The sequence below is a fragment of the Pogona vitticeps genome, chromosome 4 (genome assembly GCF_051106095.1).
Source record: "Pogona vitticeps strain Pit_001003342236 chromosome 4, PviZW2.1, whole genome shotgun sequence".
Classification (NCBI taxonomy): domain Eukaryota; kingdom Metazoa; phylum Chordata; class Lepidosauria; order Squamata; family Agamidae; genus Pogona; species Pogona vitticeps.
In genome coordinates this window covers 129,781,913-129,806,726 of record NC_135786.1, presented here as the reverse complement: position 1 = coordinate 129,806,726, position 24,814 = coordinate 129,781,913, and the positions used below count along the sequence as shown (strand labels likewise).

Genomic DNA, 24,814 nt, shown 5'->3' with positions numbered 1-24,814 from the left:
TTCAGCCTTTTCATCAAGACGTCCGGGGAGCTCTTGTGGCCAATGGCTCCCTTGGGCCAGTCCTTCCAGGCTCTCTGCTGCGCTGGGAAAGAAGGGGGGGGGAAGAGGGGGGGGCCGTGGCTGTGGAGATGGGGGGAGCAACCAGGATGTGGGGTGTTTTGGGGAAGGGGCTTCACTGCTGCTGCCGGGGAGGGAATTGTCATTTGTCAGTATCCATTTCACAGCCTCTTTTCTCTGCTGCTCATTTTGCCAATGAGCTGCTGCTGATCGGAGCGCTTTAAAATCCATTCCCCCTCCCCTGTCTCCAGCTGCAGCTTGCTTCTTTCCGCTGCACAGCCCCTTTCGGGTCATCCCCGAGTCACCAGGAGGAGACCTTTGGGGGTGGGGGGCAAAGACAGCAGACCTCAGCGGGTGTCCAGGGGGAGCAGCAACACCCCCCACCACCACCACCTCCGGGTCTGGGCACCTGAAGCAGAGGCGGCGGCGGCGGCGGCGGCGTCAGCAGAGCAGCAGCAGCAGCAGCAGCCGGAAACGGCGATCCTTTTGAGCGAAGCAGCCGGGCATGGACGGCGGCGGACAGAGTTTGCAATGGCAGCTGCTGGTGCTTTTTGCTTCAGTCTTTTCCCTGCCGGCTCTCATCCCCGCGCAGATTCGTTACTCAGTCCCGGAGGACCGGGATCCAGGCTCTTCCGTGGGGAATATCGCCAAGGACCTGGGAGTGGACGTGCGGAGCCTGTCTGCTCGGCGCCTGCAGCTGGTCAGCGAGGGAATGCGCCACTACTTCCAAGTGAACCTGGCAGACGGCATGTTGCTTGTCAATGAGCGGCTAGACCGGGAAGCGCTGTGCCGGTCCAGCCCCACGTGCTCGTTCCCTCTTCAGCTGGTGCTGGAGAACCCCCTGCAGCTTAACCGGGTGGAGGTGGAGATACTGGATGTGAACGACAACGCCCCCAAGTTCCCGAAGGACGCGGTGTCCTTAGAAATCACGGAGGTGGCCAATCCGGGCACCCGTTTGCGCCTGGAAGCTGCAGAAGATCCAGACACAGGTTCCAACTCCATTGCCACCTATGAGCTCAGCCCAAGTGAACATTTTGCTTTGAGCATCAATGTCCGGGGGGATGGGGTCAAAATGCCTGAAATTGTCCTGGAAAAGCTCCTGGATAGAGAGAAGGCAGCCGTTCATCATCTGATTCTGACAGCACTGGACAGTGGGAATCCTGTTCAGTCAGGCACTGCTCGGGTGACAATCCATGTCTTGGATGCAAATGACAACCCCCCTGTATGTGAGCCACCTGTGTCAAAGGTTTATTTGCAGGAAAATGTCCAGGTGGGGACTGTTGTAACAAAGCTCAACGTTACTGACTTAGATGAAGGACCCAACGGAGAGGTTGAATATTTCTTCACATCAAGCAAGAGCGCGCCTCTGAAACTCCTCGACTTATTTAGCTTAGACCCCCAAACAGGGGAGATCAGGACCAAAGCTTTGCTGGATTATGAAGAAGCCAGTGCGTATGAGCTAGCCATCTACATTAAAGACAAGGGATCCCCTGCCATGGAGGGCCACTGCAACATCAGAGTCGAACTTATTGATGTCAATGACAACAGCCCAGAGATAATGCTGACCTCTCTCTCCAGCCCAGTGCAAGAGGATGCCCCCCCTGGTACAGTCATTGCACTCATCCAGGCAAAGGACAATGACTCTGAGGAAAATGGGCAAGTCCACTTGGAGATTACAAGACACGTGCCCTTTAAGCTAGTGTCTTCCTTTAAAGAGCATTATTCACTAGTAACCAATGGCCCCTTGGATCGAGAGAAGGCTGCAGGATATAACATCACAATTAAAGCAACAGATTCTGGAGTGCCTCAAAAATCCACGCAGAAAAACATCTTTATACAAGTCTCAGACGTCAATGACAATGCGCCCACCTTCTCCATTCCTTCGTACACAGCCCACGTGGAGGAAAATATTTCTCCAGGGACACTGGTTTTTTCCCTTTCAGCTTCTGACCCTGATGTGGGTGTCAACTCAAAGCTGTCTTATTCCATTGTGGACAACGGGAACCATGGTTTGCCTATCTCAACCTATTTTCATATCAACCAAGAGAATGGCAGTATATATACATCCAGAGTTCTTGATTATGAACAAGAAAAAGTATTTCAAGTTGCAGTGGAGGTGAAGGATTCGGGTTTCCCGCCCCTGAGCAGCACAGCCACTCTTCACATGTTCATAGTGGATCAGAATGACAACGCCCCTGTGATTGTCCACCCACAGATTCTCAAGGGCTCTGCCTTTCACCAGCCAGTTCTGCTTCCAGTGGAACCCGGACACTTGGTGACTAAAGTGGTGGCTGTGGATGCTGACAGTGGCCATAATGCTTGGCTTTCATACAGTTTGCTTCAGGAAACAAATGAGGCCATTCCTTTCAAAGTGGAACGCCACTCAGGAGAGATCCGGGTTACTCGGGCATTAAGGGAGCCTGGGGTGTCTCACAGGTTGGTGGTGGAGGTGAGAGACAACGGGGTGCCATCTCTCTCAGCCTCATTGGTTCTCGTGATCTCCTCAGAGGATAATGCTGTGCAGGACTTTTCCAAGTCCTTGGATCTTCTACCTAAGTCGCCTTCCAGAGCCCCCAACTTAACCCTTTATCTTATCATCTCTCTTGTGGCCATCTCTCTGGTATCTTGTGTAATGATGATTGTTGTAGGCGCCAGGTGCTTCAAATCTGGTTTCTGTGTCCCCAGCTGGTTCATATCACGTTGCTGTAGTAGGAGGACAGACCGGAAATCTACCATAAATTTCACTGGGCACCCACACCCGGAAGGCTTTATCAGATACCTTGAAGTGGGTGGAGCTGGAGCTCAGCACTACAAGTCTTGTCTCTCTCCAATGTCTGAACAGGGAGAGTTCTTTTTTGTTAAACCTTTCAGTCATTCTACTACGGCAGAAAGCATTCTTGCCTTTGAGCAGGCAGGCAGTGTTTTGCAGAGTCCCTCTGATGGGGTAAGATAAACCAAAATGTTGCCTCAAAAGTTTCTGTTTGCAGTCTATATTTAACACACACTTTGTCGTGGGTGTCCATCTGCTAGGTGCAACGAGGGAATAGGTCACCCTTGTTGGGGTGGCAGGGTGGATTCTGGACTGCCTACATGGAAAATGTGCTGATTTTTACAAGGTGCATAATATGGCTGTCATTTGCTTCAACACCACTCTCAGTTAAGCTGCTTTTCATCTTCAAAGTCTTCTGTGTTTAACGGGGAAGGGAGGTGATGGCAAATTTCCACTTGATTAACTGGATTTCCAATAACTGCAGTGTTTGGGGTAAATCGTTAAATGTACACATGGACCTGCCTGGATAGCTGATTTTCTTTTCTGGTTTGAAAAAAAAAACCCTGCTCAGTATAAATTGTTAATTTATTATTATAACATTGTACAAAATGGTCAATGCAGAATCTGGATCTCTTTCCTAAGAAGCTCACAGACTACCTTTAGGCAGGGAATGGGAAGGGAGAAGAAAAAGGAATGAATCGGAGCAAATGAAAATGTTTTATTCAGACCTTAATTTCTGCATATACAGCAAACATTTGGGATAGAAGAATTCAGGCTGCATTTCAGCTAGGGAGGAGAGCTAGAGGATTAAATAAAGGTGTTGTGAAAGGGGTGGATTTTGAGCTGAATTCAAAGGGGGAAAGTGAAGTGGCAGTGCCTAGATGTTTCTTTGTTTGCTGTTCGAGATACTTAGAAGCACATCTGTTCACACATATTGCACCTAATGCATCCTTTAGCAGAAAGGGCTGTGAATTCTAAAGGTCAAAGGGACAGCAGGTCAAAGCATGAGAGCTGCTAACCTTATAAAGAAGTGCTCTTCTCGCCTTTCTGTCATTATTAGTTTTTTGTGTAACTGTTAACATTATCCAGATTTACCACCAGTCCACGGTAATAAACTCGTTTGTCATTTGGCAAAAGAACACAACATTGTGTGCCACAGGAGTTCAAAAGGCTGGGTTCAAACACCCTGAGAGTAGCATCTGTAGAATGGCCATGAGAACTCGTGATTTGATTTCCTTAGACAGTAATTATGAAGATCTTGTTATTTTTCTGTTTAAAGGGAATTGTGATTTTAATGTTATGTTGCTTTGAGAACATTGCCAAAAACCAGTCTATACAGCTTCAAGTGGATAAGATGAATAAATATGCAATTCTAGGGCATTACAGTAGCTCTTTCAAATCCCACAAGAATGGTCTAATTTGAGACAATGGTCACAATTGACTGGGAAGTTATCTTGTGCCAATTCCAGTGAAATGATCAGGGGCTTAAAAGATCTCAGCTTGGATCATGTCCTTTGCGTAGGAATAGCAAGAGTCAAAGCATGAATGGTATTGTATATTTTGGAATGAAAGTGTCCCATTGAGTTAACCCACGAGCTATAAAGCAGTGGACTCTTATTGAAGAGGGCAGACTCAGCTTATTTAAGGGAGGGGGGACCAAGTAGAACATGATTTACATAGCAATGTTTAAGGATCTAGAGTGAATATGTAGAAGTGTTTTTTCATTTTTGTTCTATAATTTGAATAGCAGTATGAAGATAGGCATGGAAATGAATGCTATAATTTGTGATGTGATGTTTTGCAATCCTTATTATATATCTATTTTCTTTAGCATGATCCTATTTTTTGAGATTTATAGGCAGGGCTTTAATTCCATTTCAAAAACTAAATTAACAGGTGCTATTTTCTAAACTTTTATTTTAAAGTAAATGACAGTTGTGGGTACTCAAAATACATTTAAATGAATGCCTATGTTCAGTTGTTTAAATTTAGGAACCAAAATGTGATTATAGTAGCCTCTGTCTCACCAAACTGTAGAAACAATTGACGAAGTAACTGTACGATAGCTAACTATAGGTCTTCCTAAAGTGTAGGAAGTGTGTGTGGAAATTTAGACAGCAGAGCTGTATGTGTGTATTCATAATAAAAAAACAGAACGTATGTTATTATTTTGCATAGACACTGCCCTACGAGAGAAGCTTTGCCTTACTTCTTTGTTTCCAGAATTAACTCATAGTATCCAGTTTCGTTGAACTCAATGATAGTCTGCCACTTAATGGGATGCAAATTATACCTTTATTCCCTGATTTTAAAGATCTTATTTATTACTTCAGTTTGAAGGTAGCAGGCATTTTAAAAAAAATGGTTGGCATGTATGCCATGCCATTGTCATTAAGACAGAATTAATAAAAGAGATTGCTAGAATAGTTGGTGTTTGTACGACATATCAAGACTGGCCTGTGTCTCACCTGTGTTCACAAAGAGCCATTCAGGCACAGAATTTGTAATGGGAGTTCATGCATTTCTTTCTTTAAAATATGTCTGTTGTAGTAATGCAGCAGCATGAGTGGAATGTAATACATGGCTCAACGTGGTCTGATATAGTACTACTGTGGGTCTTCTGCTGTGTCTTCAGAAGAAATAATTATTGTTGCAAGAAATGGAAATTTCAATCTCGGTGGGCAATGAAGGATCACAGAGCTCCAAAAACATGTATCTAGCAAAAGATGAAAGGACGCTGAAGACATTAAAGCAAAGTCCTGTGTAGGCTTGTTTAAGAAAAGATTACAAATTTAGGAAATTCTATTAGCATTTCTGATGTTGGCAGCAAAGTATATCTCTCAGTACCAATTAATTCTGCCCCCTCACCCACTAATTATTCCTGATGTTCTGGTGTTCTGTGGTTTAAATGATGCCCCTCCAAGCTTATTTCATGCTTCATTTATTTCATGGAATAGTTTCTGGGTGTCTTTATCTTTGGAAGATTAGAGAAATTTCTCATCATCTATCATTCTTATTTGAAAGTAGTTTAGAACAGGTCAAAATGTTCTCTGCCTATGTGTGTATTTTGTAGTTAAATCTGAGTAAAGACCTGTTATTGAACGTTTTACATTTAATGTTCCTGGTTTGTCTGTTTAGCCTTCTCACACATGAAGCAAATGTGTGGAGGGGAGGCATGAGCATCAAAATTATTCACAGAACCCTTTTCAGACCTTCACACTCAATGTACTAAGCTCAGGGGACAGGAATATTTTGGGGTGGAGCTTACATGGTTACCCACATCCCATTGCCCACTTTAGCACTGTACTTCTGTGCTACAGAAGTGTGTATCTTCATCCTGCAGTGGTAGGGAATCAAATGTCTCTTAATATGGAGATAAAAGCATTAATGTCCCCCTCCTTTTGTGTTTCTCTTGCAGCAAGCACAACCTAACACAGACTGGCGTTTTTCTCAGGCACAGAGACCAGGAACTAGTGGGTGAGTTGCTTCTTTATTTATATGTTTATCTATAATTTGAGCATCAATAATCTTTCTCTACACTGCTGACCAAAAATGACGTACTATAAATATTTCAAAAGAGGGTGGTGTGAGTTTGTTAAGTTAAATGGCTTACCAAAGATCTTGATTTCATTTAGCCAGGTAGGAACCAGCTTGTGGGTTAAGCACCCATGCATGAGATTCCACATGGGGGGGAGGAAGGTTCTTGCCATTTTTGTTGCTTATTTTTCACTTTATAATAATGAGCACATTTGAAAAGTTATCAGTTCAGACTATATGGGTCAGATGATCTCTTGTCAAGCTATCAGAAAAAGGCTATTGTATTGGTAGGGTTGCCTGTTGGCCAGAGATGGGGTGGGGGTGGTCACTCTACAGTATGTGCCTTCCACAAATAAGCAAAAGCTAGCAAGTGAAATTCTATGGCATGGGGCTAGATGTTGTCACCTGCTGCTATACTGCCACTGGTGCAAAAGTTGAAAACTCTGTAATGAAGGGGAAATGAAAACCTAGCCTGCTATTCATTAGCTCATAAAAGGCTCATGAAAGGCAAAATGTGCTGCTTTCTGCGATAGCTGTGGAAAAACTGAAGAGCTCCTGTACATTGCAAATAATTGTGCCAAAACTAATCAACACCTTGAAAACTCTTTTGCACATCTGCCACTGATGTGTCATCCTCTGAGAAAGCAGGCTCTAACTTACTAGAAGATTCTGCCACATGACAAGGCTATTCACTTTTAAAGGTGCCACAAGATGTTGTTGTTTAAATAACTACTTTTCTGAAGATTGTTGGCATATTTTTTTCGATCAAAGACAGACATTTCAGTATATTATCCAAAATAATGTATTTAGAATATCATTAGCTATGGTGTGTGCTAATGGGAAGAAAAATATGATAAACAACAATAATAATATGTACCATCTGGCTCTTTTATGACATTAAAGTTAAAAAGAAGTTCCAAGTTAGCCAGCGACATTGAAAGACATGAAAGCTTTTAAAACATCACAGCAGACACATGATATAGGATTAGATTAGGAGACACATTTAACCATCAAAATGCCACCTTAACTCTCCTAGAAAGTAAGTTAAACAAGACATCTCTAACAAGGGTGGGGGCACACGAAGACCTTGTGTGGTCAGGAGACTGTGGCAAGCTATCGCGGCAGCGCAATATTTGGCCACTTTACTAGAAATGAAAGAAACCTTACAGAGAGCAGCAAAAGAATATAAAATTTGTCAGATCTCCCTGGAAACTTTTTAAAAATAGTGGAGAGAAAATCTTTGCGGAGATCTCAATAGAATCGACAGTATAAGAGAGCATGCCCCACTGCTTCTACTTCACCACCATCTCAAGGACATAGACAATCAGAATAGGGTACGCTCTGAAACCTCCCTTCAAGAGATTTGCAGGCAACATATTAAATCTGGCTAAGGATGCTAAACAAAAAGTATTGGGTAGAACAGAATCTGGCATCTTTCAGAGTTTGAAATGTTGTGTGTACACATTCTTCTCCTCATATTTACAACAGTTTTTAAAAGTAAGCTTTAAAGCTATTTAAGGCGGAGGTCCCAAGGTCAGCTGGTGAGTATGTAGCCCAAGTGAGCTTTGACTCATGAATGGCTTCACTGTGCATAAGCAAAACATTTGCCAGAATGGTTGTTGTGGGTTTTTCAGGCTCTTTGGCCGTGTTCTGAAGGTTGTTCTTCCTAACGTTTCGCCAGTCTCTTTGGGCGGCATCTTCAGAGGACAGCACTCCTCTGAAAGACCCACAACAACCATTAAATCCTGGCCGTGAAAGCCTTTGTGAATACATTCGCCAGAATCTTTCCCACAAGGCAGCTGATGGCCTTTGGAAAAAGAGAGGAGAGTTTGAACAGGAGTAAATGTCTGATGTTTTCATCACCTGCTTGCCTCCATCCCTCTCTTGCTTCTGGAATTCCTTCCTGAATGGCAGCTGATGGTAGATTGCCATGTGGGGGCAATGGATATATGTTCAGTCAAAGCAGACTTTGACATCATCTTCACTTGTCTCTGTCTCTCCCAGTCTGGAAATCCTTCCCATAAAGAGATGATGGAAGATGATGTAGGGATAATACACCTTCCTCTGACATTTATAGAAGTGTGCATTTAGAGGTTTTAAAGCTGTCACTAGTGTAGAAAGTGAGTAACAGTACTTTGCTTATAAACACAATACTAGATACTCCCCACAGCAATTTCGAGAATATCCAAAGGAGGTGGATAGAGTGGATTCTGATTCATTTTATCATTCTGATTAGGACATCAGAGAATGCACCATTGACACACCAGAAAATGGGCCTGCACGTGTAGCAATTGTGTCCTTGCCCCTCCCCATAGTTCATAAATGAGCTGTGAACTGTTCAGTGCTTCATTAGAAAAATAAGACTGTGTGCAACATAAAATATGTAAGAGCAATTTTCTAGTTTAAACTAGAAAAGGAGATAAAGAATGCCTGCACTTGAAGTGCTGGCTCAAATTGTCAGAGTTTCTCAATTATGCAAATACTTTGTTTTGAGGCAAGGGTTTTGCCTACTGAGTTTATTTTTGTCGTATCTGTTAGTGTTTGAAACCTTGCCAGAAAAAAAGACAGCAACTCTGATCCAAAGTGCAGTGAATACTAAGTGAGGTAGTTACTGAAGGGTTGGTTTTTCAGGTCCATTGAGACTTCCTCTTGCACCAGCAAGATTTCCCAGCTTCCCACAAAAATGAGAACATGGTCTCATCCCACCCTCAACTCCCCCCCCCCTTTTCGCCTATTGTCCTGCACAGGAAATTGTCAGGTTGGGGGGGGGAGGGTGTTCGACAGTGGATTCAATTTTCGAGCTCTAAATCTATATCAAAAGGCATAACTTTTGGCACATATGAGTAACTGGTAAACACACCCTGATCTAACCAATCTTTCATGGGCAGTTATAATATCAATGCTGCTTTTTGCCTAGACTGCTTTAAGTTATGTCCATCTAGCTATAAAAGACATTCTCTCTATTAAAGTTTTATCAGACAGGGTGGGCTGGCATTTGATTTGCCATAAGCAATACTTCGATTCTTTTTGACATGCAAAATTATCTCTATAAAATAATCATGACCTCAAAATTATGAGAAAACCTTTAAAATAGAAAATATTGGCAGCTTGTGGGATAGACACATTACACCAAATGATAAAGAAATTTTATTACATTCATTATTTTTGTTGTTTATTCATTAAGTCGTGTCCAACTCTTCGTGACCCCATGGACCAGAGCACGCCAGGCCCTCCTGTCCTCCACTGCCTCCCGGAGTTTAGTCAAATTCATGTTGGTAGCTTCAATGACACCATCCATCTCATCCTCTGTCGTCCCCGTCTCCTCTTGCCTACACACTTTCCCAACAGCAGGGTCTTTTCCAAGGAGTCTTATCTTCTCATTAGATGGCCAAAGTATTGGAGCCTCAGCTTCAGGATCTGTCCTTCCAGTGAGCACTCAGGGTTGATTTCCTTCAAAATTGATAGGTTTGTTCTCCTTGCAGTTGAGGGGACTCTCAAGAGTCTCCTCCAGCACCACAATTCAAAAGGATCATTTCTTTGGCAGTCAGCCTTCTTTATGGTCCAGCTCTCACTTCCATACATCACTGTTGGCAAGGTGATGGCTCTGCTTTTTAAGGTGCTGTCTAGGTTTGTCATTACTTTCTTCCCAAGAAGCAGGCATCTTTTAATTTTGTGGCTGCTCTCACCATCTGAAGTGATCATGGAGCCCAAGAAAGTAAAATCTGTCACTGCCTCCATATCTTCCCCTTCTCTTTGCCAGCAGGTGATGGGACCAGTGGCCATGATCTTAGTTTTTTTGATGTTGAGCTTCAGACCATTTTTGGCGCTCTCCTCTTTCACCCTCATTAAGAAGTTCTTTAATTCCTCCTCACTTTCTGCCATCAGAGTGGTATCTGCATACCTGAGGTTGTTGATATTTCTTCCAACAATCTTAATTCTGGTTTGGGATTCCCCCAGTCCAGCCTTTCGCATTATGTATTCTGCATATAAGTTAAATAAGGAGGGAGACAATATACAGCCTTGTTGTACTCCTTTCCCAATTTAGAACCAGTCAGTTGCTCCATATCCAGTTCTAACTGTTGCTTCCTGTCCCACATATAGGTTTCTCAGGAGATGGATAAGGTGGTCAGGCACTCCCATTTCTTTAAGGACTTGCCATAGTTTGCTGTGGTCCACAGAGTCAAAGGCTTTTGTGTAGTCAGTGAAGCAGAAGTAGATTGTTTCTGGTACTCTCTGGCTTTCTCGATCATCCAGCGCATGCTAGCAATTTGGTTTCTAGTTCCTCTGACCCTTTGAAATCCAGCTTGTACTTCTGGGAGTTCCTGGTCCACATACTACTGAAGCTTACCTTGTAGGATTTTGAGCATAAACTTGCTAGCGTGTGAAATGAGTGCAATTGTACGATAGTTGGAGCATTCGTTGGCACTGCCCTTCTTTGGGACTGGGATGTAGACCGATCTTTTCCAATCCTCTGGCCACTGCTGAGTTTTCCCAACTTGCTGGCAAATTGAGTGTAGCAGCTTAACCGTGTCATCTTTTATGATTTTAAATAGTTCCACTGGAATGCCATCACCTCCACTGGCCTTGTTGTTAGCCATGCTTTCTGAGGCCGACTTGACTTCACTCTCCAGGATGTCTGGCTCAAGGTCAGCAACCACACTATCTGGTTTGTCCGGAACATCAAGATCTTTCTGGTATAATTTTTCTGTGTATTCTTGCCACCTCTTCTTGATGTCTTCTGCTTCTGTGAGGTCCCTCCCATTTTTGTCCTTTATTGTGTCCATCTTTGCACAAAATGTTCCTCTAATATCTCCAATTTTCCTGAACAGATCTCTGGTTTTTCCCTTTCTATTATTTTCCTCTATATCTTTGCACTGTTCATTTAAGAAGGCCCTCTTGTCTCTCCTTGCTATTCTTTGGAAGTCTGCATTCAATTTTCTGTAAATTCCCTGTCTCCCTTGCATTTTGTTTCCCTTCTCTTCTCTGCTATTTATAAGGCCTTGTTGGACAGCTACTTTGCTTTCTCGCATTTCATTCTCTTTAGGAAGGTTTTCATTACTGCCTCCTGTACAATGTTACTAGCCTCAATGCATAATTATTCAGGCACTCTGACCACCAAATCTAGTTCCTTAAATCTGTTCTTCACTTCCACTGTGTATTCATAAGGGATTTGGTTTAGATTATGCCTGAGTAACCCAGTGGTTTTCCCTACTTTCTTCAGTTTAAGCTTGAGTTTTGTTATAAGAAGCTGATGATCAGAGCCACAATCAGCTCCATTTCTTGTATTCGCTGACTGTATAGAGCTTCTCCATCTTTGGCTGCAGAGAACATAATCAATCTGATTTTGATATTGCCCATCTGGTGATGTCCATGTGTAGAGTCGCCTCTTGTGTCGTTGGAAAAGAGTGTTTGTGATGACCAGCTGGTTCTCTTGACAAAACTCTATTAGCCTTTGCCCTGCTTTGTTTTGAACTCTAAGGCCAAACTTACCTGTTGTTCCTTTTATCTCTTGATTCCCTACTTTAGCATTCCAATCCCCTATAATGAGAAGACCATCTTTCTTTGGTGTCAGTTCTAAAAGGTGTTGTAAGTCTTCATAGAATTAGTCAATTTCAGCCTCTTCAGCATTGGTACATTCAATATAGCAGTCCACGTGTGATCTGATTACTGGAGCAATATGGCAATATTTACAACATTGTTTGGTGTCCATATATAGGTTATTGGCCTTGGGTACCTCAGCAATCCTGCCACTTTGGAAGCATTACCGTAATTGCATTTTCAGATAACTTGAAACCAACAGCTGTTACTTACAAAGGTGTATTAAAAGGCAGTACTGCAAGTCTGATGTTAATGAAATGAGAATAATGTGGAGCAAAGAACTGGATTGGCCACTGCAAAACTAATGGAAATTTGTGCTAGCTTTCATACCAAAATCATGTTAGAGCTAAAACTACACTTGGTTCACCAAAAACTGATGTTTCAATCATCCTGGACATAACTTTATTTGTCTATAAATAGGTCACTTTAGCTAAATTAATGGCATTGCAATATAGACAGTGCTTCTTTGAGGCTTATCATGTGGGCATGTCCAGTGGTAGCTCTCTTTTGGTTGGACATATTGTCATGAATTTACTATGTATTCGAAAACTCATGTGTATTTGTAGACATGTAGGTACATTTAAATTATGAATCTTGGAATGAAGTAGTCAGTGTAGTTTGATTTTTATAAGCTCATCATCACCAAAAGATTTATATTTCAAGGATGGAAAAATAAAGATCTGTTTTTCAAGGGTCAGAGGATCTTACTACTTTAGCTACTGGCACGCATCTGTTTTACTGATGCCAATTTTAAAAAAAACTTATTTGGACATTGCTTACAGTATATAATGTAAATATACGTAGCTAGCATTTGACTACATTATATATTCCTTCCTTCTTAAATGAGGCATTAATGGAATGGGGCTGCTAAAAATTAGCTTTTCACTTGCTACATCATACTTATAAAATTGCCTGTTGGGGCCTTGCCTAGCACCTACATCTATATCTTATGTGTCCAGCAAATATCTTATTTTCCCAGTTTTAAGTTCCAATTGATGTTTCTGTCTGGTATTGCTTCTAGTGTCGGTTTTACTGATAACATCTATTTAACTGCTTATTGCTGTTCTATATTCTAGGATTTTAATTGGAATGCTGTAACTGGAGACAGAATATAAATGTTTTAAATACAGATTGGTTAGCATTGAGCTCTCTGCTGTTGTGTTGGCTTCAATAGGTACACAGTCATTCTGAGGCATGACTCAGACCATATCAGTTCAAAGTAATGCACCTGCAGTTTTGATCTTGAACACATCTTTGAGTGCTAACTAGGACGAACCTTTCCAGCCTTGTGTGTGTGCTTTAAAGCACTCTAAGATATCAGCAGTTTTCAGCACTCTTAATCCCAGTTGCTTGTAGTCATAGGATGAAAGTACACACTGCTGTAATTGTATGATTCTGACCCTGGGTTCATAGTGGTGCTTGTTGGTATATTGGTGGTGTGGGATCTCAGTCCATATGCTAGTGGGGAGAGAAGGGTGCTTTAACTTTGCCCCTCAGCTCAGTGGCATTCCTTGTCTGGACTGAGATTTCCACGCCTACAATTTGCATTGCCAAATTGTGGCAAAGCAAATTTGGGCGTGGAGGAAACAATCTGAATCAGAACCATGCCATTGGGAGAGAAGCACACTTTCCCCCCATGCTAAGGTCCATTGAGTTGTGATCCCGCTGCTAACGATTTGGGGGGGGGGGGCGATATTCCTGCATGCAAGACCAAAACTTCACCAAATTGATTTTATTCAGTATTTATTCTCCCAAGATAAGTTATCACCTAAGGTATTATGATTACTATATAGTTTATGGAGTTGCCAGTATTTTTACTGGGGTACCTGTGGAGCTTTAATAGGTCTCAAAACACACACAAAAAATCCAGAAGTAAAATGTTTTGTTTTGTTTTCTCCTGTGGGCTCAGTGATAAAGGCAGTGTCATCCACTGGATTTCTGTCTTGTTACACAGGTGTTTGTTTCTTCCGGGGGGGGGCAGTTGGTAATCCTACCTGTCTATAATCTTCTGGAATCAGTTCTATCTCTAATGTGAAGCAGTATCTCATTACCTATAGCTTAGTACAGTAATGTTAAGGAAGTGCTATGTGGTGGTGATGATTTGCTGGAAGCTCAGGAACTGTTGGCTAGTTTGTCTGGGGAGAGACTACCAACTATGTGCCATTAAATGTTGGATATGGATTTAGTGGTATGTTTATTGTATGCCACCTTTCTTCCATCTTTAATAATAGATGACCCTTCTGCTGGCATGAAAGAAAAATAGTGATGGAAATTCCTGCTGAAATTTCTTTGTGTCAAGCTATTGTTAAAGGCATACAGTCAGCTAGTTATTTAAGGTAGCAGCCTTCCTCCTTCTACACAAGAGGAAAAAAGGCAAATTAATGCTAGCCCCTTGAAATCAGATGGCAAGTAGTGTACATCATCAATAGTTGAGTTCAACAATGTTCATGGGGGGAAGGGAATTAAATGGATGCTGGGAAACATAGTTAACACAGTCATGTAGTTAACCTGAAATAAAAGAAAAAAGGACAACAAAACCACAAATTCCAGCATATCATAATCCTCTGGGATTGCCAGTGAATTGCTGAGGAGTAGCATTGCCACCTTTTCTTGTTTGTCCTCAATACCAACCTGACACTAGAATTCCTAGTTTTTCCAACCAATTTTTGTAGCTGTGCTTGATTTGCATATATTAGCCTCTGTTGATTTCTGCACATCTAGCAAGTGACACTTTTCTTATAATTTACTTCTGCTTAGGAACTGTTTCAAATACTGTATTCAGTTTCTGTATGCCAACCTGAGGTAGAGCCAGCAACAGGGACACTATGGCAAAGTTCATCAGGAAAAAAGATTTCCTGATCCCACGTGTTTGGAAAGAGATGCCCCATTAAATCATAGTATAAGATCTGTCCAGTACATCTGAAATTGCCTCTTCCATATAACGACCTCAGCATTTTCCTCACTCTTTTCATCATCCGATACACCTCAGCTTTTCCTGCTAACAGCAATCAGAAAAATGCCTCCCTCCCACAGTAACATAATAATTCTCCTATTCCTGTTATCCCAACTGGATCAGTAGATAGTTTCAGCCAGTAGCTGTTTCCTTTTCCTTGGCATAGCTTACAACATGAAGAAAGTGTAAGAGGACAATAATCTTTCTGTATTACTTGCCCAACATCTGCAAATCACTGAGAGCAGAATTTTGAATATGTGCAACAAGTATAGGCATTCACGTCCCCTGCAGCTGGTAGCCTTTCTTTTAAGCCTGCTAAACTTCCCCAGAAGGGCTAATCAAGTTTTGTGAAATCATCTGGCTAATAGACATCATTTCCTTAGAGTCTCCTTGTCTTCAGTAACAGCCCCTGCCACATGCCATTACAGAGCAAAAAAACACATATCCCCACACTAGGTCTATCGGCTACCACTTCATTTTCTTCTCTTGTCTTGCCTTAAACAGTTAGTGTTACTTTTAAAAAGTAATAATAATAGTTTAAGATTTTTTAAAAAAAATATTCTAAAGATCTGCTGGATAGCTCAGTGGTTTAGGCCTCTGGCTGTGGATCCAGAGTTTGGGAGTTCGATTCTCCACTGTACATCCTTAACTGGGCTGGACTCTCAGATCTATAGGGTCCCTTCCATCCCTGCAATTGGATGATGATGATAACTCAGAGACGCTAATACTTAACCAGCAACCATTCTGGAAGACCATGTTTTTTGGAGTTTATGTCCTGGGGGAAATCCCACTCTCCAAACCTCCAGATTTTCAAACAGCAGCTATATTTGGCTATTAGCTTATCAAGAAACTGAAATACCAGTGAAAGTTGAGGGAAGAAGATGACAACAATGCATGGAACTGATTTTTTTTTTTAATAGAATCCTGCCTGTCTATAATGATTTGAAATGTTTGCTGGGTACAAAAACAGAAGCAAAGAAGGATCTCTGATAGCTAGTTTGTTTGCTTTTCTATGTGATGCCATTCAAATTAATACTGTCAACTCCCCCTGAGAGAAATTCTCCAGACAAAGATGTTTCTCTATAGCTGCTCAGCAGTCTTTTAACTGAAGACCCAACCCAGGAGTTTCTGCATGTAGGCATGTTCTGATCAAAACTCTCCCCTTCCCCCTCTTCCCCCCCCACCAAAAAATAAAACCCTGTGAGACTAACAGAGTCCAGGAACATGCATATTGCTATATAGTGGTTTAATGAAAGAAGTATTTGTGATGCAGTTCAATGTAATACACACAGAATGTGTTGCCATGGAAACTGCTGGTGCGCTAGAGGTAAGAGGGCCTAGTCTCTGAAAGATGCTGAGCTGTGCTAGCTAGCTCTGTCGAATAGGAGGGCATTTTTAAGAAAGCAAGATCTATTTTATTCAGTCCAGAACAGTACAGTAATTGGTCAGTGTTTCTTTCTCCTCTTTCACACAATATGACACACAGAGAAAGATAGTCTTATATATGATGTTACAGCGTACTATATAGCCTGGCAATAATCTGTGTACTATATAGCCTGGCCATAATCTTTGGTGATTTATCCTAATTTTCTCTCCTACCTAATCTGTAAGTATATTATAGCCTCTTTTGAAAGCCCTCTTGTGCTCTTTGTTCTCCCTCCACTGTCAAAGGAAATAAGAGACCTTCACTTGCAACTTTAGAATGCTCCTCCCAAGGAAGTTCACCAGGATTGGGGACATGGGCAGGATGATGACTATATGCCCAGTCCCTTTTAATGTCCTGCAAAACTTGGCAGATTTCAATTTGTGCTTCCCTTCTTGAACATTGTTAAGCTGCCCAGTATTATTTTATGCTGTTCTATCAATTTATGTTGGTTTTTAGTTTAGTTTACAATTCTTATTAGCTTTATATAATTCACTCTGGGAGTTTCAGCAGCTGCTATCAGGGTAAAAATTAAGAATTTAAATAATGAACAAGCAATACCACACAGGTGGCATTCTGTTTTTCAGTTCAAACTTTGCTAAAATCATCTGAATGGAGGGGAGATGGAGTCAGCAAATAATCTCCTTTGTTTTTAATTTAAAGATGTTTTCCCATGAAAGAATTCTGAAAGGATCTCAACGTTTTGATTATATAGATTATATACTACTCTCTACTTTTTTAAAATTTTGTAACCCATATGAGGTACATCATATACCACCCGTAGGAGAATAAAGTTGTTCTCATTAGCATGATATATAAATCACCTTGAGAACATGAAGATTCTAACATTCCTCAACCCAGCTTACACGAGATCAGACAATACATTGCTAAGGTCCCTAGGAGATAAGACTATGTAGAAAAACTTGCTTTGTTTATAGGATTTCAATCTTGTCTCTCAAAGCAATTTGTTTTGTTTTGTCTCCATCTCATGCAGTTTTCCTGTCTATTTCCTTAACACTGAATATTATTACCTCTTCTGGGCTGTGATACTACAGGCAGAAGCAGAACACTTGTCTTTTTCATGTTTGGTTGTGATGAGTCCCAACAGGCTGTGGAACTGTGCATTTTAGCATGTTGTCACTAATACTGGCTTTTTCCTCATGACTCTTTCATAACCAACCTTCAACATTTCACAGACGAAAATAGGAACACTCATAGGCTAGGGGCAAGTCCAGCAACCCAGCAGTGTGGCTCAGCAGGCAGTGATAGGGCCAGTGTAATCTATTTTTTTTAATACACCACAACTAAGAAGCAAGAACTAAGAGTGCTGCAGACCAGATGGCTTCAAAGCAAGCTAAATACAGACATCCATTTAGTTATATCATTTGCAAGTTATATTAAATGAGAAAAACCAATCACAGTAAGAAATAAATAGAAGATGGGCAGTTTTACTCCCCCATCTTAGGCTACAGAGTAGAAGGAGCAGTAAAGACTAATAACTATGCATAGCTAGCTCCTGTCGCTACCTTTCCCATTGTGCCTCCTTGAAGAAAAGTCATCTCAAAAATGGGCATTTGGAGCTGGACAGATATCTAGAGAGCTGAACCAGCTGATCCCTGCAGCTGATGTGACTGACTCTCAAGGTAGCCCACCGACAACCTGCCTATTATGGTACTCTGAGAGGTTCCTCAGAGAGAGTGAATGGCTGCAGTGGATGTGTGGCAGCAGCAGGAGCTGCAAGTGTATTGTGGTTAGAGTTTGAAGCATAGCTTGCATGATTATGGTGTACAGCACAGCTTGAAGAGGTAGTGGTGGGGAATACCTAACAAGAAGTATAGTCATGGTGCTGCAGCTTCTGAATTTACTTTCAGCAAGCCAGAAGAATCCTCATTCCCACCACTTTAGAATCATGCATGGTCCTGGGGAAATATGTTTAGACGGAAAAATCCAGGCAGCAGTTGCTGTAGAAAGAATACATGCCATTTTCTTTGCTTCATAGAATCATAGAAAAGTAAAGTTGGGTGGGGCCTACAAGGCCATCAAGTCCAACCCCCTGTTCAACGCAGGAATACAATCAAAGCATATCTGACATGTGATTATCTAAGTTTTTCTTGAATGCCTCCAGTGTTGGAGCACTCACCAACTCCTGAGGTAACTGGTTCCACTGTTGTACTCTCTCTAACAGTTAGGAGGTTTTTCCTGATATTCAACTGAAATCTGGCTTCCTTTAACTTGAGCCCATTGTTGCGTATCCTGCACTCTGGGATGATCGAGAACAGATCCTGCCCCTCCTCTGTATGACAGCTTTTCAAATATTTGAAAAGTTCTATCATATCATCTCTCAGTCTTCTTTTCTCAAGGCTAAACATGCCCAATTCTTTCAGCCTTTCCTCATAAAGCTTGGTTTCCAGCCCCCTGACTATCCTTGTCATCCACCTCTGAATGTGTTCCAACTTGTTAGCATCCTTATTCAAATGTGGTGTCCAAAACTAAACAATATATTCAAGGTGGGGCCTAACCAGTGCTGAATAGAGGGGGACCAGCTCCTTGTGGGATTTGGAAACTATACTTCTATATACTTCTATTAATGCAGCCTAAAATAGTATTTGCCATTTTTGTAGCTACATCACACTGTTGGCTCATATTTAGCTTGTGATCTATGACCATTCCAAGATCCTTCTCACTCATAGTTTTGCTGAGCCAGGTATCCCCCATTTTGTAACTGTGCAAATGGTTTCTTTTTCTGAGGTGCAGTACTTTGCACTTAACCCTGTTGAATTTCATTCTGTTGTTTTTGGCCCAGTGCTCCATCCTATCAAGGTCATTTTGAATTTTGTTTCTGTCTTCTAGGGTATTACATAGCTATTCTGCCCAATTTTGTATCATCTGCAAATTTGACAAGCATTCCCTGCATTCCCTCATCCAAATCATTAATAAAAATATTGAAGAGCGCCGGGCACAGGACTGAGCCTTGGGGTACCCCACTTGTTACCTCCTCTTAGTTAGAGAAAGACCCATTAATCATCACCCTCTGAGTACGATTCTGTAGCCAATTGTGTATCCACCTGACACTTGATCTGTCCAGCCCACACCTAGTTAGCTTGCTAATCAGGATCTCATGGGGCACTTTGTCAAAAGCTATGGCATTCCCTCTGTCTATCAGAAAGGTTACCTGAACAAAAAATGAGATCATATTAGTTTAGCCAGATTTATTCTTGACAAATCCGTGCTGGCTTCTAGTTATCACTGCATTGTTTTCTAGGTGCTTGCACAATGACCACTTTATGATCTGTTCCAGAATTTTGCTTGGGATTGATGTCAGGCTGACTGGCCTATAGTTCCCAGGTTCCTCTTTTTTGTCCTTTTTGAAGATAGGGATAACATTAGCCCTCCTCCAGTCCTCTGGCACCTCCCTCGTTCCCCATGTTTTCAAGAAAATAGATAGCAGTTCTGAGAGTTCTTCAGCCATTTCCTTCAGTACTCACAGATGCAGTTCATCTGGCCCTGGAGATTTGAACTCGTTCAAGGTGGTAAAGTATTCCTTGACTATTTATTTATCAATCTACAATCTACAATCCTGTCCCACCCACTTCCTCTTCCAATTTGTTTGGAAGTTCATAATCTGTCTTATGGGAAAAGATGGAACTAAAATAGGAATTAAGCCTTTTCTTTGTCCTCTGTTATCATTTTTCCATGTTCATTGTGGAGCTGTGCCACTGTCTTTTGGTTGTCTTTTGTTATTCACATACCTGAAAGATGCTTTTTTTATTGCTTTTAGTATGTCTAGCTCCTCTGCTCATTTTCAGTATATCTTATTGCTTGTATCTGAATGATCTTATACTTGTGTGATTTATAGTGACCAAGACCAGCTTCTCATAATCTGAAGGGTAAAAAGAACACAGAGATTGAGTACAGAAAATGTAGAAAAATCTTTTGTTGCCATGATCTCAGCCTCATGTTTAGATATCATGTTATTGTAGCAAATGTTTTGTGGAAATCACATAACCAGATGATTGCGTTGAGGATTACACTTCGTGCATCTGCCAGACTAGTGCACAAAAGCTAATGCCATTGTAAATCTCCTTTAAGGTATGGTAGGATTCTTTGTTGTTGCAACAGATGTGAAGTCCAGAGAATGTCAGCAGGCAATGATATTGCATCACAAGCTGTCTTGCACAACTACTCTATTAAATATATGGGAACCCAGCAGTCCTCCTTTGCAGCATATGCCCAGTCTGAGTACACTCACCCACAAACCTTTCCCTGCAAGAAAAGCATATTTCTTTGTACTTTGTTGTTGTTGTTTTAACAATAAGGAATAAATCATAATACAGAAGAATGCATCACTTTCATTGTTAATGGTATCTCTGTCTCTACTATACTGTATTTCTTTTAAAATTTCCTTTGTTTTGTTTTCTGCTTTAGATCTCAGAATGGAGATGAAAATGGAACTTGGCCAAACAACCAGTTTGATACAGAAATGCTTCAAGCTATGATCCTCGCATCAGCAAATGGTCAGTTTTCACAAATAATATAATATCAACTTGGGTACTTTCAGCTCTGCAGAGAACATTTGGTGTATATGTTTTGGAAAGTGTATATAAAATGCCTGTATATTTTACTGTTAAAAAAAAAGAATAGGGGAACATGGAAGTTTAATTCTGCTTTGAAATACATTTTTGTAAAAATTGCCTGGGGAGACACACATCTTTATCATCATCTGTCATCAAGGTATTTTATTTCATTGGTTCACAAATAAAAGGGGATTTCCAAGGATCTTTGATTCCCCAGTGGGAAAGCAAACAAGCCAGCATTCAGTTCTACTAAGTCCTTTGGTCAGAGAAAAGTCTGTCTTCCCAATTGAGTAGGCACATGAATCGCAACTACTTTACAGACCATTTATAGTAAGGTCTTTCTGAGAACTTCAGTAATGACATCTCAGTTCAGTGATCAAACTTAGTAAGTTTAATTTGTCAAATGTTCATCAAATTCTCACTGGTTTCAGTGGGCCTTATTCTCAAGGAAATCTGCAAAATTAGAGACTGCTTTGGAGGTGTTGGATATGATGACTTCTCTGGATAGTATGTGTGGAAGGCCAGTTATTTTTATTCTAACTTCTTGCTGATGTGACTTCTCCCTGGATAAGGGCTGACTCATCAGAAATTCTTCTTCAAAGAAGGGCACTTTTTAACAATTTTGGGAGATGTATTTTGTTGATTAAACTTGGGACTCTTGGTTAAGGTAGAATAGAATACTTGTATCCAAGAGGGGTCTGAAACTGCTCTTGAGATGGGTCTCCTCTCAGTGCTACTTCAAAGCACTTTTTGGTCTTCACACCATTCTGGAAAACCATGACCAGGATTTTAGGAATCCATATGGAATGTGGATGAAAGCTGGACAGGGCTGATGCTCTGTGTCTGTTTCAAATGTCTATGCCATCTTGTAATTAATCAAGTGATAATAAATCCAGGCATCATTCCATAAGTCACCAAGGTCTGGTAAAAAAATGTTGGCAGGCTAATCATCCATCAGAAAATTCTTCTGTTTCCTTGAGATGTTTCATGGCTTTACTGTACTGGTTTTGCTGGTGATACATACCTTTGTGGCAATGTAGGTATCCCAATGTTGGTGCAATGTACGTCCCACCTGGATAATCAAATGCTTCAGGAGGTGTTCCACATCTGCTTAGGCACCTTTTTAATTAGCTGGAATCTGGCATCATGTATTATGTGATTTCATTTACTCCAGTAAGTGAAATCCAAAAGGATTCTGGCCAATATTTAAAAAAAACATAAACAGTTAAGCATACTACAAATTAAAGCTACTAAACAAAAAAAAATTAAAACACACTTTAAAAGGTTTTTAAAATTTTATGAATCAGGAGTTATAAACAGCTCAATGTATACGGCCTGCCTTTTCTTCTAATTGCAAGGTAGCTATGCTATACAATAATAACTTCATAAACACAGTAGGATTAACATACTGAAAAGCAACTGAGTTTGCTCTATTCCCTTTAATCTACAAGGACAAGCTATTTTTCATTTGAACAGAGATCACCTTTTGCATTGAATAAAGAACTAAACATTACTGGTTCTGCCTGCTTGAGCGAAGACAACATGTGCTCCTTAACTTCCTCCCAGCCATTGTTAAGATGTGGTTGGACAACTATTCATTCTGTTGACAAGTCAAGGCACAAGCAAACAGGAATAAGCCCCTGGGGTATGGAAGGATCGAACATGGTCCGCTCCATGGTCCACTCCTCTAGTGCTGTTTTTACTAGAAAGAAGGGGGCTACAGAATCCTTTCTCCATTTGTTGACTACCACAGAAAAGCCACCTGAGCTAGATAGTAAGTGGGAATGAGGCCTTATGGTCCAGAGGGGACCAAATACTGAAGTCTGTGTAGGACTAAACTGAGCACCCAAACTCTCTGTTTCTACCATAGAAAGTCAGGCTTGATTTGACAAATTTGATTTGACTGAAGGGAAACCGAGAAGTTATAATAATGGGGAGGAATGTGAGAAGAAGACCTAGTGTTCACATGTTTAAGGGACTCTATGCCTACTACTTCTGTCACAACTTAAGCTACATAATGAGCTTATTTTAGAAAAGTATGCAAATATACAACTATGGAAAAGAATACAAAAATACACATCTAACCAATAATGCTGTTTTTAATTGCATTCAAATTTCTATTCACCCACATGTTATCTGAAGGCTGTTTGCATGTGCAGGGAGCTGGGTCATTGTGTTTTCTTATAATCTAATACTAGTCATCATAGGATTTTGAGGAAGACCTAGTATGAAAAGGAATGAATCAATAAAGGGTACCATGACATTTATTTTGGAAGACCTGAGCCAGGGCAGTTAATTATAGGACACTTTGGAGATCATTAATTCATAAGGTTACTGTACGTGGGAAGTGACTTAACAGCTCATAACAAAATAATAGCCATGTGCTATAGTAACATATGGTAATGAGGCATTAAACCTACCAACATGAATTTGACCAAACTCCAAGAGGCAGTGGACGACAGGAGGGCCTGGCGTGCTCTGGTCCATGGGATCACGAAGAGTCGGACATGACTTAACAACTAAACAACAACAACAACAACATAGTAACATAACCCTAATTCTGATTAACATATACTTCAACTGTCCCATTCCCACCCTAGTACATTGCTGTCCTGATTTTCTCTTGGATAGAGGGACTATGTACAGTATTAGTGTATCATATGTATTCACTTTTGAAATATATATTAGTGTTCTTATCTGTTCACTAGAATTGTCTATTCTTCAGCTTTCAGATTTCCCCTAGGGCCTGGGGAGATCAGTTCTTTATCAAAGGATCAAAGACTTTCCAAATAAATTATATTAAATGTGTTTGAGCCACAGCTGTATTGTGGTAATTGCAGCTAGATTTATTGGCCAGAATCCTGTTGTGTATTTCCATTGGCATAATACCAGTGGTGTAATTTTCATTGGCAAATTGCCTTGAGTTAGAACATTAGAGTAGGCACTATGCCAACCTCTCAACTTTCAGTAATTTGTTATTGAAATTACACTGTTGGTGTTATGCTTCTGAACATAACTAATGGGATTCCAGCCATTGTGAAATAAACCATATTTAAGTTGTACATGTGTTGCTGTTGTTTTAAAGAAAGCTATCATGTTTGGTTCACTAGAACAGCATATGCCACCAATGAAATGTAACAGTGAGTGTATGAGAGGAGACATTCAGATAATGATTTTACGTGTATGCGAAAATAGTGCCTGGATTCTCTTTGAAAGCTACATGAGAGCATTTTTTTCTCCCAAATGGAATAGCAGTGAATATTAGCAGTGCTAATTTAAATACAGCTGTTCATATGCAGTCAGCTCTAAAGGCAGGTCTCTTGTTTTTCATATTCAGGTTATCCTTCAAAAGTTACAGAACTTTGATTTGCCAGTTTCATTTCCTACAACTTGTTTTTGATGTTGTTGTTTAGTCGTTAAGTCCTGTCTGATTCTTCATGACCCCATGGACCAGAGCACGCCAGGCCCTCCTGTCTTTCACTGCCTCCCAGAATTGTGTCAAATTCATCTTGGTTGCTTCGATGACACTGTCCAGCCATCTCATCCTCTGTTGTCCTTTTCTCCTCTTGCCTTCAGACTTTCCCAACATCAAACTCTTTTCCAAGGAGTCTTCTCATCTCATTAGATGGCCAAAGTATTGGAGCCTCAGCTTCAGGATCTGTACTTCCAGGGAGCACTCAGGGTTTATTTCCTTCAGAATGGATAGGTTTGTTCTCTTTTTAGTCCAGGGGACTCTCAAGAGCCTCCTCCAGCATCATAATTCAAAAGCATCAATTTTTCAGTGGTCAGCCTTCTTTATGGTCCAGTTCTCACTTCCATACATCACTAGAGGAAAAACCATAGCTTTGACTATGCGGATCTTTATAGGCAAGGCGAAGTCTCTGCTTTTTAAGATGCTGTCT

The 24,814-nt window shown here is 41.0% G+C and overlaps 1 protein-coding gene across 28 annotated transcripts in view; it reads left to right on the top strand.

Moving 5' to 3' along the window:
* Positions 1-24,814, top strand: part of LOC144583006 (protocadherin gamma-C5-like) — a 268,787-nt gene that overhangs the window by 229,866 nt on the left and 14,107 nt on the right. For 24 of the 28 annotated variants that reach the window (XM_078392479.1, XM_072998366.2, XM_072998362.2 and 21 more), the window contains 2 exons: positions 6,246-6,304; positions 20,764-20,852. In XM_078392479.1, coding sequence (XP_078248605.1) covers positions 6,246-6,304; positions 20,764-20,852 — 148 coding nt within the window. Of the gene's footprint in view, positions 1-493; positions 3,002-4,133; positions 4,376-6,245; positions 6,305-20,763; positions 20,853-24,814 lie in introns of those variants that run through there. The other 4 variants (XM_020799209.3, XM_078392478.1, XM_020799206.3 and 1 more) reach the window with 3 other exon arrangements.